Source organism: Hemitrygon akajei, chromosome 7, assembly GCF_048418815.1.
Source record: "Hemitrygon akajei chromosome 7, sHemAka1.3, whole genome shotgun sequence".
NCBI lineage: Eukaryota > Metazoa > Chordata > Chondrichthyes > Myliobatiformes > Dasyatidae > Hemitrygon > Hemitrygon akajei.
In genome coordinates this window covers 135,048,293-135,061,867 of record NC_133130.1, presented here as the reverse complement: position 1 = coordinate 135,061,867, position 13,575 = coordinate 135,048,293, and the positions used below count along the sequence as shown (strand labels likewise).

At 41.3% G+C, this 13,575-nt stretch overlaps 1 protein-coding gene across 4 annotated transcripts in view; it reads left to right on the top strand.

Annotated features, from left to right (window-relative positions):
- LOC140730947 (cohesin subunit SA-1-like) overlaps positions 1–13,575 on the top strand; it is a 95,960-nt gene that overhangs the window by 71,516 nt on the left and 10,869 nt on the right. For all 4 annotated transcript variants that reach the window (XM_073052046.1, XM_073052047.1, XM_073052044.1 and 1 more), the window contains exons 29-32: positions 4,468–4,569; positions 9,694–9,839; positions 10,378–10,506; positions 10,735–10,934. In XM_073052046.1, coding sequence (XP_072908147.1) covers positions 4,468–4,569; positions 9,694–9,839; positions 10,378–10,506; positions 10,735–10,934 — 577 coding nt within the window. The remainder of the gene's footprint in view (positions 1–4,467; positions 4,570–9,693; positions 9,840–10,377; positions 10,507–10,734; positions 10,935–13,575) is intronic.

Genomic DNA, 13,575 nt, shown 5'->3' with positions numbered 1-13,575 from the left:
AACTTATGCCCTCTACATTTAGACTCTCCTACTGTGAATAAGATTGTGACCACACACCATATCCTATGGCCTTCCTTATTTTGTATACCTCTGTAAGCTCACCCCTCAGCCTCTTTCACTCCAGGGAAATCTGTCCCAACCTATCCAGGTCTTTCCTCATAACTCAAGGATGTTTTAGCAGTAGAGAGAGAATGCAGACTAGTATATTGCCTAGAATGGAGTCCTGCTCTTATAAGAAGAGATTGGATAGGCTTGATTTTTAACAAGTGCACTTCTTGAGGGGCAAATTTATAGAGATTTAAAATATTGAAGGACATTGAATAAATTGTCAGTATTTTCCAAGGCAGGGGAGTCCTGAATTAGAAGACCTAGGTTTAGAACATCTGAACATAGAAGATTAAAGCAGTACAGTACAGCACAGGAACCATCTTTGACCCACATTGTTTGTTTGAACTAATGAACTTAGTACTCAAACGTCCACTGAACTAATCCTTTCTGTCTACACCATATCCATATCCTTCCATTTCATATACATTCAGGTGGCTATCTAAGAGCCTTTTTACCACCCTGTCATGTTTGCCAACACCATTCCAGGCACCCACCAGTTCATGTGCATATATTTTAAAAAAAACTTACCCCCCCCCCCCTCACCTCAAATGACCATAAAAGGCCTTTCACCTTTTGGTATTATATATTTCAATCTTGGGAAAAAGATACTAGCCGTCTGCTATGACTCTCATAAACTTGTAAACCTCTATCATATTCCAGAGAAAAATGTGAGATGCTAGAAATTTAAAATAAAATTTGAGGGATCAGTTCTCAGAGTGGATGGTGATTATCTGAATGAGTTGCAAAGAAGTTAGTAGAGGCATATACAATTACGTTTCCGTAGCTCTCTGAAAGTTACTGCACAGGTAGATGGTGTGGTAAAGAAGGCTGTTGCATATTTAATATTTCAGTAATATTTGAGTAATCTTGCATATACAGTGCCAATAAAAGTATTCTCTCTCCCCCCCGAACTTTTCATGTTTTATTGTTTTATAACACTGAATCACAGTGGATTTAATTTGGCTTTTTTGACACTGATCAACAGAAAAGGAATCTTTTGTATCAAAGTGAAAACAGATCTCTGCAGAATGATCTAAAGAGATCTGTTTTTGAAGACCTGGGTGCAGTCAAGGTGTTGCAATTGTAGTAAAAGTACACATATCTGGAAGATATCTCAATTGTTGGTGAGTCAGTATCCTGGCAGAAACACCATGAAGACACAAGAAAACTGCAAGCAACTCCACAAAAAGGTTATTGAAAAACACAAGTCAGGAAATGGATACAAGAAAATTTCCAAGTTGTTGAATATCCCTTGGAGTATAGTTAAGTCAATCATCAAGAAATGGAAAATATGACACAGCTGTAAATCTGCCCAGAGCAGGCTGTCCTTAAAAACTGAGTTTTTGGGTAAAAAAAGAGACTAGTGAGGGAGGCTACCAAGAGACCTATGACAACTCTGGAGGAGTTACAAGCTTCAGTAGCTGAGATGGGAGTGGCAAAGAGAAAGCCGCTGTTGAAAAAAAAACCCACATGAAATCTGGGCTAGAGTTTGCCAGAAGACACGTGGGAGACTCAAGTCAGCTGGAAGAAGGTTCTATGATCTGATGAAACCAAAATTGTGCTTTTTGGCCATCAGACTAAGTGCTATGTTTGGCTTAAGCCACACAGCACATCATCAAAAATGCATCGTCCCTACCATGAAGCATGGTGGTGGCTGCATCACGCTGTGGGGATGCTTCACTGCAGTAGGCCCTAGAAGGCTTGTGAAGGTTGAGGGTAAGATGAATACAGGGAAATCCTGGAGGAAAACCTGATGCAGTCTGCAAGAGAACCGCAACTTGAGAGAAGATTTGTTTTCCAGCAAGACAATTACCCCAAGCTTAAAGCCAAAGCTACACAGGAATGGCTTAAAAACAACAAATCTAATGTCCTGGAGTGGCCAAGTCAGAGTCCTAATTTCAAATGAAAATTTGTGGGTGGACTTGGGGATCATGAGTGAACAGTCCTTCTCATGTAATCTGACAAATTGAGCGTTTTTGTAGAGAAGTATGGTGAAAAGTTGCAGTGTCTGGATGTGCAAAGCTGATGGAGATCTATCCACACTGACTCAAGGATGTAATTGCTGCCAAAGGTGCATCTACTATATACTGACTTGAAGGGACTGAATACTTATGCAGTCAATTATTTTGTGTTTTATATTTGTAATTAGATCACTTTGTAGAGATCTGTTTTCACTTTGGGGGGTGAAGAAAGTGAAAACAGGCCCTAGAAGGCTTATGAAGGTTCAGGGTAAAATGAATGCAGCAAAATACAAGGAAATCCTTTTCTGTTGATTAGTGTCCAAAAAGCCAAATTAAATCCACTGTGCTTCAATGCTGTAAAACAATAAACATGAAAACTTCCAAGAGGAGGTGAATACTTTTATAGAACTCATGTATTCCTTTGAGCTAGTTTAGTGTTTTGAAGTTACAAGACATAACAAAGGCAAATGGCATGCTTGTCTTTATTAGTCGGGGCACTGAGCTCAGGAACAAGGAAGTGATGTTGTGGCTTTATAAAAGTGATTATGGCTATATCTGGAACATCGCTTTCAGTTCTGTTTGCCCATTACAGGAAATATGTGGAGGCTTTGGAGAGGCTGCAGAAGAGGTTTACCAGAATGTTGCCTAGATTATAATGCATGTGCTCCAATGAGAGGTGTAATAAACTTGGGTTGTTTTCTCTGGAGCAGCAGAGACTGAGGGGAGCCCTGATAGAAATTTATAAAAGTATTGTTATCCCAAATTTGAAATGCCTAGTATATGCTAAGATGTGATGATACCTTTTCACATGCACCAAGCTACAGAGATCAAATCATTACACAGTGCAAGGTAGTACAAGGTAAAACAATCGGAAAGAGAGGAAGTGCAGTGCACATAGACAATAAGACGCCAGAAATAAAAGAGTTAATTTGTGAAGTCAGTTCAATTTATCATACAAGAGAACAATTCATAAGTCATATAACAATGGGGTTTAAGCTGTCCTTGGAAAAACTGGTACAAGCGTTCAAGCTTTGGATTTTTTTTTTGCCTGATGAGAAAGGGGAGAAGAAAGAATGTCTGGATGCCTGCAGCCTTTGATTGTGCTGGGCACCGAAGTAGCTTAGCGGTTAGTGTGACACTATTACAGCTCAGGGCATCGGAGTTTCATCCGGCACCTTCTGTAAAAGTCTCTATACATCCTCTCCATGGAATGTGTAGTTTTTCTCTTGGTCCTCCAGTCTCTTCCTATAGTCTAAAGATGTACTGGGTAGGTTAATTGTCCCATGATTTGGTCAGGGTTAAATCAGGTTGTCGGAGTTGCTGGGCAGTGCAGCTCAAAGGGCCAGAAGGACCTATTCTGTTCTCTCTCTCTAAATAAAATAAAGGAGATGAGCAGGAAAAGTTTTTTTTCCCCATAGGTAATGGTGACAGGAATTTGCTGTCAGGAGTGGAGATGGAGGCAAATACAGTAGAAGCATTAAAGAGGCTCTTAGACAAGCACATAAGTAAGCAGAGAATGGAGCGATATAGATCGTGTGCAGGCAGAGGGGTTAGATTAATTAGGTGTCCTTAGCTTTATTACATTAGCACAACATCCCTTGAAGGGTCTTTCCTGTGCCCATTGGTCAATGCTAAAGGGCATTTAGACAGGTACTTGGTATAGGAAGAATGTAGAGGGATGTGGGCCTAATGCCAGCCAATGGGATTAAGAGTAGATGAGCATCAAGGCCAGCATGGTCAAAGTGGGCCAAAAGGGATGGCTTTATGCAGTACTCTGCTATGACTATCTACTGCTGAATCATAGTGTTGTGGCAGTGAGGCCCACAGTGAGTAATAGTACTGTTTGGGTGAAATCTGAATGAACCAAGCCTCACATTCTTTAGTAAGCTTGGACTGTACTTATTCACTAGCTGTAAACAAAATTTGTGGAACACCAGTGCTTATGGAATCATGGTAACAGGCTCACTTTTTGGTAGGGAGTTAACTAGGATTAAGAGACTAGATCTGCATGGGAACGAGGGTTTTTTGGTGAACAAGGGTACAAGTTGTCCGGGATAATTGACAGATAGGTTAAAAGTGGGTGAGGGGAAATGCAACAAATGGATTTGGAGAGGAAAAGGCTAAGATTTTCTATTTATTGGTGGGGAATGTAGTGTTGGGTGGGTGGAGAGTTGGATTTGGGAGGGGTGGAAGACTGCACTAAGCAGCAGATGGGGATCTAGAATGTAGTGGAAGATGTTAAGTGGAAAGATTTGCAGATCCTTGGAGGGGGTGTGGTGGCAGAGGAAGAGCATGGCGGGCTAGTGAATGTGAAGCAAGGAAGCTGGGCAGCTCTAAGCCACTGTACATGTAAAAGCACTACTTTGGTAAGGCTACAGAACTCTGCTCTTCATTTCAGTACTACAGTGATTATGGAGACATCATCAAGGAGATGTTGAGCAAAGCCCGGCAGATCGATAAGGTGGAATGTGCCAAGACACTGCTGCTCAGCTTACAGCAGGTGAGTGCATCAACACAATTACCATGTTATAATTCAAAAAACAGCTATACACTCCATTGAGCAAACCAACCTAATTCTAATCCCATCTCTTTGTACCCTATGTGCCAGAGAATAGACTTGTCGCTGAAAATCACACTATTGTGCAGAACTCAACCTTTTAAATATATGCAGTACTGTATTTGTTAAATTAGAGTGGAGAACAAGTTTGTAAATCTGACTGGAGCAAAGAACGTTGGGAATGGTGAGGGTGGAGCGCCACAGGAGGGGTATGGAACAGGTGGCAGTGGACAAGTGCCAGGGTGGCGTACGTGCAGATGCACCCACCCCTGAGACACCAGGCAATGTCATTTGATAACAAACAATTGGTTTATTAATCATTACAAAATGTCTCTGTGGTGCGTCCTGCTCCCTCCCCTCTCCCTTCCCCTTTTCCTAATCATGATTCTCTTCCTGTCCCCTTCCCACTCAGTCCACAATAGAGACATATCAGAATTGGGTTTATCATCACTCACATGTCATGAAATTTGCTTTTGTGGCAGCAGTACACTGCCATATATAAAGTTAGTACAGGACTGTGCACAAGTCTTAGGCACCCCTGCTATATATACAGGTAGAATGTTCCTTTGTTCCTTTGAAACTGTTTGTAAGCCGAAATGTCGTAAAGTGAAGAAGCAATTACCATTAATTTATATGGGAAAAATTTTTGAGCAAAAAAATAACCTGACAAATCATACCAAATTACATATAAAACCTAAAATAACACAAACATATAGTAAAAGCAGGAATGATATGATAAATACACAGCCTATCTAAAGTAGAAATATTGTATGTACAGTGTAGTTTCACTTACCAGAATTGGGAAGACAACGAGCCAAAACTGATTTGTAGGAAAAAAATCAGCACATACACGCATGTACATGTATGCGCACACACCTACCCGCGCAAGGTTTCACCGGTCATGGTAGTCTTTCTCGGGGTAAACACACGTTTAAAGTGGGCGTCTTTCTTCATAACAGCAATAATCTTTCGGTCAGCAAAGACAGGTACTAATGTAGGTCTTTCGAAACAGCGAGTTGTCATAAAGCGAATGTTTAAAATCAGGTGGCACCTGTATGTGCCTAAGACTATTACACAGTATTGTACTTTCCACAGTATGCTTTCACATGCTTATGGACTTATTTTCCATCTTGGGGTCTTGTACCAGTGCTATAGAGCACTGAAACAGGTCCTTCAACTCATCACGTCCATACTGACATTTTTGTCCATCTATACTAATCCCATTTCCCAGCATTGGAACAATATCCTTCTATACCTTGCCCATTTAAGTGTCTGTGAAATGCCACTTAAAAAGAATTTTTATTTCACTACCTTCTCTTGTAGCATGCCTAGATAACCACCACTTTTATGTTGAATTTGAGAGGTAAACTAAATTTACCCCTCAGATCCCCTTTAAAATTTTTTTATCTTAAACCTATGCCTTTTGGTTTTTTAAATTGTACCATGGAAAGAAGGTTTGTACACTCTAGCTGTCAAATCAGAAATGAGAAAATCTGTAGCTGGAAATCAAAGTGATACACACAAAATGCTGGAGTAACTCAGCAGGCCAGGCAGCATCTAAGGTTGTCCAATCCAAGCAACCTCCAAGTGAATCTTCTTTGCACTTCAAGTGTGGTCTAATCAGTGTTTTGTAAAATTGCAGTATAACATCCCAACCATATATATTTTATGCCCTGATCCATGAAGGCAACTGTGGACTTGGACCCGAAGTACATCTATATTCTTTAGCACCATATCATATACAGGTGTCCCCTGTTTTTCGAACTTTCAGTACCTGTTTTTGCTAACCAAAGAGGATTTTTGCTTTAACGAGAAAAAGATGCCCGCTTTATATGTGTGTTTACCCTGAGAAAGACTACAATGACCGTGAAACCTTGTGCGGGCAGCTGTTGGTGCATACGTGTACCTGCCGATTTTTTTCCCTCCAAATTGATTTTGGCTCGCAGTCTTCCTGATTTTGGTAAGTGAAGCTATACCGTACATACAATATTTCTACTTTATATAGGGTGTATATTTATCATATAATTCCTGCTTTTACTATATGTTAGTGTTATTTTAGGTTTTATGTATTATTTGGTAGGTTATTTTTTGGGTCTGGGAACACTCAAAAATTTTTCCCATATAAATTAATGGTAATTGCTTCTTCACTTTACGACATTTTGGTTTACAAACTGTTTCATAGGAATGCTCTACCTTCAGATTGCGGGGGAAACCTGTATGTATAATTCTACTTTTACCTGACTTCCCAGAATGCATTACTTGCACTTGTCAGGACTGATGTTGGGACTGCTTCTTTTCATGTTATATGTCAATGATTTGGGTGACAGAATTAGTGGCTTTGTGGCCATGTTTGCAGATGATACAAAGATAGGTGAAGGGGCAGGTACTGTTAAGGAAGCAGGTAGTCTGCAGAAGATTCAGACACATTAAGAGAATGGACAAAGAAATGGCAAATGGAATATAGTGTAGGGAAGTGTATGATCATGCACTTTGTTAGAAGGAATAAAGGCATAACCTATTTTCTAAATGGGGGAAAAATCCAAAATTCAGAGGTGCAAAGGGACTTTGAGTCCTCATGCAGTATTCCCTAAAGGTCACTTGCAGGTTGAATCAGTGGTACATAAGGCAAATGCAATATTAGCATTAACTTCAAGAGGACTAGAATATAAAAGCAAGAATATATTGGTGAGGCCTCACTTGTATTATGAGCAGTTTTAGGCCTCTTATCTGAAAAAAGATTTGCTGGCATTGAAGAGTCCAGAGGAGGTTCATGAGAATCATTCTGGGAATGAAAAGATTAACATATGAGGAGCCTTTGAAGCTCTGGGCCTATACTAGATGGAATTTTGAAGAATGATGAAAGACCTCATTGAAATCTCATTAAAACAGAGATATGGGGGAATTTCTTTAGCCAGATTGTGGTGAATCTGGAATTCATTGGCACAGATGGCTGTGGAAGCCAAGTCATTGGGTATGTTTAAAGTAGAGATTAAAGTTCTTGGTTAGTCATGGTGTTAAAGGTTATTGGGAGAAGGCAGGAAAATGGGGTTGAGGGGATAATAAATTGGCTACGGTTAAATGGCAGAGCAGACTCGATGGCCTGGATGGCATAATTCTACTCCAATGTCTTATGGTCTAACTAAAAACAGGACAGGCCCATCAAGAAAAGTATATGGTGAAAAGCTAATTAGGAGGCAAAGTGGTGAAACGATATCACTAGCAAACAGAAATAGGGTAAATTTGAAGCTGTTAGTTTAGACAAAGGACTGAAAGACAAGAGCCCATTGGGGACAGTGGGCATTGTAGAGCTAGAAGCATAGGTGAGGTCTTAAATGAACACTTTTCATCAGTATTCTCAAAGGAAACTGACTTTTTTGTTGTATTCAGCAAAGAGTAAGTTGAAATTCTAGTGCAAGTCACTAAGTAGAGGTACTCGGTGGCATTGCTAACCAGGGATAGTATCACAGCTGCAGAATGGGACGATGTCTTGGGGGTGGATCATTGAGAGTGGAAGTCAGAAACAGCAATCATACTATTGGGACTATTCTGTTGAATCCCCCAATAGCAACTTTTTGGGAGGCAGATTTTCGAAAGATACAAAAATAGAAGGGTCGATGTCCTAGGTCATTTCAACTTCTCCAATTTTGATTGGCATCTCTGTAGTGAAAAAGGGTTTAAATGGGACGAAATTTGGTGTCTGGAAAGAATTACTGACACGATATGTAGACAGGCTGACTTGAGAGCCCATGCTGGATCTGATGCTTGGCAATGAATCAGATCTGGTGTCAGATCTCTCAATTGGTGAGCATTTTGGAGACAGTGCCCACAATTCCCTGACCCTTACCATAGCCTTGGAGAGGGAGCAGGCAGTATGGGGAAGTCTTTAATTGGGGAAGAGAAAATTATAATGCTGTTATGCAGGAACTATGGAGCATAAATTGCTGTACTCAGAAATGTGAAGGTTGTTAAGGGGGCACATGCATTGGGTTGTGGATATCTTTGTCCCATTGAGACAGGAAAAGGGGGTTAGGGTGAAGGAACCATGGTTGACAAGCGATATGAACCATCTCTTGTCAAGAGGAAGAAAGAAGCTTAAGGTTTCGGAACACAGCATATTAGGAACATAAGTTAAAGTTAGCAAGTCCAGTAGACAGCGCAGGGAGTGAGGAAGGTTTTTATGCATTAAACTGCAATTTTAATGAATGAAGCTCAACTGTAAAACAGATGAGCTCTGGGCATAGATCAGCACATGGGCCTGAGGTATTGCAGCTGTTACACAAATATGGTTGATGGGGCAGGACTGGTAGGTAGCTCAAAGTTCTGGGATACAAATACTTATGGTGTGATAAAAGTGGAGATTAGTCAAGAGATGGAGCTGCACTATTGATTAGAGAGAAGACCATGACAATACTGTACTTAGTTCTCAGGTTTCAACAGATTCTCATGGTGAATTTTATTGGATTAAAATCACTAGCTTGTAAAGTTATGGCAGAATGTCTAATATTCTTGAACTGGGAAATGTTTTGATTGGTGAAATGGATTGTAGCTTTTGATGTAAAGTTCTGCAAACATTTGAAGGAAAAGTGCAGAACAGAACAGTTTAGGAGCAGTATAGGCTTATGAGAGCAGCAAGAAAGTTGACTTGTGATTTGATTTGGAGTTCTGGGTTGAGCTGGAAATAAATATGACTCCATAGTGCTAATTATGGGGAGAAGGATTAGCCTGGGTAGGTGTTTCTGTGAATGGGCCTTTCTGTGCTTGACAGTTCAAGATATGAGATGTTGCTGTTTAAAAATGGCATGTGCTCTGACACTGATAGAGCCTGCAATAACTCTTACTTTGGACCACATTGCAGGGATTGCTAGGATAATCTCTGAATTACAGTTCCACATGCTCTTTAGCCATACTTCCATTCCACATGATGAAATGATTGCATGGCTAAGGAGGGGTACCAGGTTTGGGGAGTGGGGGGTTAGTTATAGGGAGGGAGAGATTCACTCAAATAAAGGAATTATTTTGCTTACTGCATTTTTATGTTAATTGTGTTATGTTCCTATTCCCCTCCAGTTATTTAATGAACTTCTACAAGATCAAGAATATGCTAGTCATTCCTCTGTGGCTTTCAGTGCCATTAAAGACCTGGGTAGGAGGTTTGCCCTAACATTCGGCATGGACCTGATGAAGAGCAGACAATCAGTTGTATCTCTACACTTGTAAGTACGGAGTTTACCTCTGAATCACACTATGGAAGTGGTGGTGAGGCAGCAACAGAATCTGTGAATGTAGAGGAATTGGTTAAATATGGAGTGTTGGAGATTTTTGGGTAAGGACTGGATTCTGGTGGTGGTGGGGGTGCGGTAGGTGGGGATTTTTGTTTGTTTTTGGGAAGTGGAGAGTTGTGAAGGGTATTCCTTTTGGGTACCAAGTGTTTTTTAGGTACAAGGTACTTCTGGAGCTCTCAAGCAGTTGCCCAGCTTCACCCAAATTTGAAACAATGGAAAAACGTTGCTTCACAGGCCACAGGCTTTTTAATGTATAAAAGAAAGAGTAACTTTATGAACATCTTTGTGTCTTTGGTTTTTATATCATTTTGTATTTTTAGATTTATGATTTGTTTCATTAGGTATTTTGGTATTAATGTATTTAATACTCTGTTCTTTGGGTCCAGTTTATTTTTTTATCTTGTGTGATCTACATGTTTCTGAGTGCTGAATAATGATCAATTCCTTTGATCTTAATCTGCTCCTCCAGGGATGGAATAAAGTTTGCCTTTCGGCAGTATCAACATAGTCGTTTGGAATCTTCCCCAATAAACCTGCTGTTTCTTGAAATTCTAAGTGAATTCTCGTGCAAGCTTTTGCGACAGGACAAAAAAGCTGTGTGAGTGAGCGCGGGGCTGACTGGCTGGGGAATGGGGTGGTGATTAATGTTCTTGGGGCTGGGGTTTGGTCTAGGCACTGATAGTTCTGTCTGTGTACTAAAAATGTTGAACTGGTTCCAACGTTGTCCTACTGAGTTGTCGTTGTAAGCCGCAGAGGCCTATGTTGTGTTAGATTTGTGTTTGCGTGTCCTGACAGAGCTGCTGTTGAATCTGTCATTGGTTTGCAGGCTTGCCTACCTGGATAAGAACTTCCCAGCTCCTCTCAATATTGCCTCAGAAGCGTGGCTCCCACTGGTGGTGTACCGCAAGTCGTTGCTTGCACGAGGTGATGACGACACCATGTCCATTATCAGTGGTAAGACAGGGAGCATACGCAACAAAAGAGCACCTACAACTTCAGCCAAGAGAAGGCGAATGGACGGTACAGGTGAGAGGATCACTGGCATTGAAGGGACTGGTGGTCATTGGAGATGGGTAGTGTTACGTACCCCGTAACTGGGTCACTTACCAGTAAAGATAGAGAGGTCTGTTGAAGTCTGATGGTACTATTTTTAAAAGTCTTTATTTATAAAGGGGCACAAAAGTAAGGTTAATACAAACATTCAGATAATATACGTCGTCAATACTCAATCTAAAGCGCGGGTATAGTAATAATCATCAATAAGAAATGGCTCTATCGTTTGTCTAGGGTATAATATATTGTCCGATGGAAATATAAAAGTCACTCAGTTCATGCTCAGGTCACGCAGGTTTCAGCCTTTGGGGACCGCTGGATTTTCACTTGTTGGAGAGAGAGAGAGATTTGTGAGAAAAGAAACTTGCCCGGGTCTTTTGATGAGCTCAATCCGTTGAGTCGTGGGAGTTGGTTCCCCGTTGTTAGTTCAAGAAAATCGTTTCTGTGATAATCAGCCACCGGCTCCCAGGCACAGGAACCGAACACACGTGGCTTCCTTCAAATGGCTGCCCACTATACGGGATCACTAGCGTCTCTTCTGGTGTGTCTGAGGGGCCGCCTCTACAGCCACTCTTTTATCTGGACTCGCCAGGTAGCAGATGTCAATCAGGTTGGGATGATGCAATCTCTCCCCATCACCCAGCCCACGTTGCCCTGGGGGGCTTGCACGTAGTCCAGCACCCAATCCACAAAGGTGTCTCCAAGAGACAATGGCCGTTAGCCGTGGCTTTGTCTTGCTGAGGGGCCAAGACACATTCCAAAACCTTGAGGATTCTCTCTCATTTCCTGGGTCCAAGACCCGAATTATTAGCGATCTTGCGATTCTCAAGAAGGAGGGGGCTGCGATCATAACAGTAGAAATTGCCAGCCTGGGCAGGATGTGGTTGGTATAGGGTGTGTGGAACAAGAGGCTGGGGTGTGATTGTTCAGTGTAATCAGTGATGTTTCCTTTGTTCTGCATCACTTCCAGATCTGTTCTGCTGTGTAGGAAAACAGAATGTTGGAAATAATCAGCACATTAAGCAGCGCCTGTTGTAGAAAGCCAAACTGGGTTAAAATTTTGAGTAACAATAACGCGAAGAGTGGTGAAAACAAGGCGAATGTCTTCTATGGAGGGATACAAAATAATTTTCTCCTCCATTCTAGGCTTGTCCATCATAGCCTATCTGTCTGAAAATTTAAAAAGGAGGTATGGAGGAGAGAAAGGAAAGGCAACACAAATGCTAGAAATCTAAAATGTTATGGAAACTGATCTGTGTGTTGACCTCTACCACTGCTGCAATGAAGGCCAACATTTGACATGATAGCATCTCATTCTGACTCAGGTCATTGCCACCCTCAAGATGCAACCTTTCCAATTGTTTCAAAACTAGCCTCTTATGTGAAATCATCAACCCATAGAGTTTATGGTGTTATTTTTATCAGCAGGTGCTGCCTGAACTGCTGAACATTGCCAACATTTATGGTTTGGCATCTTGGTTGCAGCATTTTCTTTTGGCCTTTACGCTGGATAAACCAAACACTGATAGGGTGACCAATTTGCAGAGTTCCTGTGTTCAGTTAAGGGAACAGTCCTGTGCTTCCCATTGCCTGTCACTTTAATTCTGCATCTCATGTCTGGTCTGACCCGTCAGTCTGTTACAGTGAGATCTAACAAAGCCTGAACAACAACACCTAATCTTCCATCTGGGCATGTTATACTCTTCTGAACCTATTACTGAACTCTCCATCATAAGGGAATTTGATTTATCTGTCGCATCAGTCGTCTAACTGTGACATTGGCTCAGTTTGTTTTTGTTTTCAGTCTATCCTATTGCTCTGTATTTTACTTTTTGCATTTCTCCATGTTCTCACCCATTCACTCACTGACCAGATAACCTCGAGTACACTTATTCCTATGGTCAGCCTAGTTTTACCCCGTTGGAGTCAACACCCCTTCACCACCCTCCCTTGCAGCTTAACAATCTTTTCTGATGAAGGGTCTTTGACCTGAAACATTAGTTCTGTTTCTCTTCCCACAAAAGCAGTCTTTGCAGTATTTCAACTTTGCTTAGATTTTCACCATCTGCAGTTCTTTACTTTCCACTATTTTCTTTATTTCTTGTATTCCGCTTCATCTATTTATCACTTCCTGATCAGTGATTCAAGGAGATCATAAGATCATGGGAGCAGAATTGGGCCATTTGGCCCATCAAGTCTGCTCTGTCATTCAATCATGGCTGAAACTTTTTTCTCCTCCTCAACCCCATTCCCCGGCCTTCTCCCCATAACCTTTGATGCCGTGTCCAACCAAGAACATATCAATCTCCGGCTTAAATACACCCAATAACCTAGCCTCCTGTGGTAACAAATTCCACAAATTCACCACCTTCTGGCTAAAGAGATTTCTCCGCATCTCTGTTTTAAATGGGCACCTCTCTATCTTGAAAGCTTTCGAATGTTTAAAGGCCTGGACGGAGTAGATGTGGAAATGATGTTTCCTATGATGGGGGAGTCTAGGACAAGAGAACATAGTCTCTACTGTGACTGTCTCTGTCTAGGCCTTTAAACATCTGAAAGGTTTCAGTGTAACTCCCCTCATCGTTCTAAATTCCAGCGAGTACAGACCCAGAAC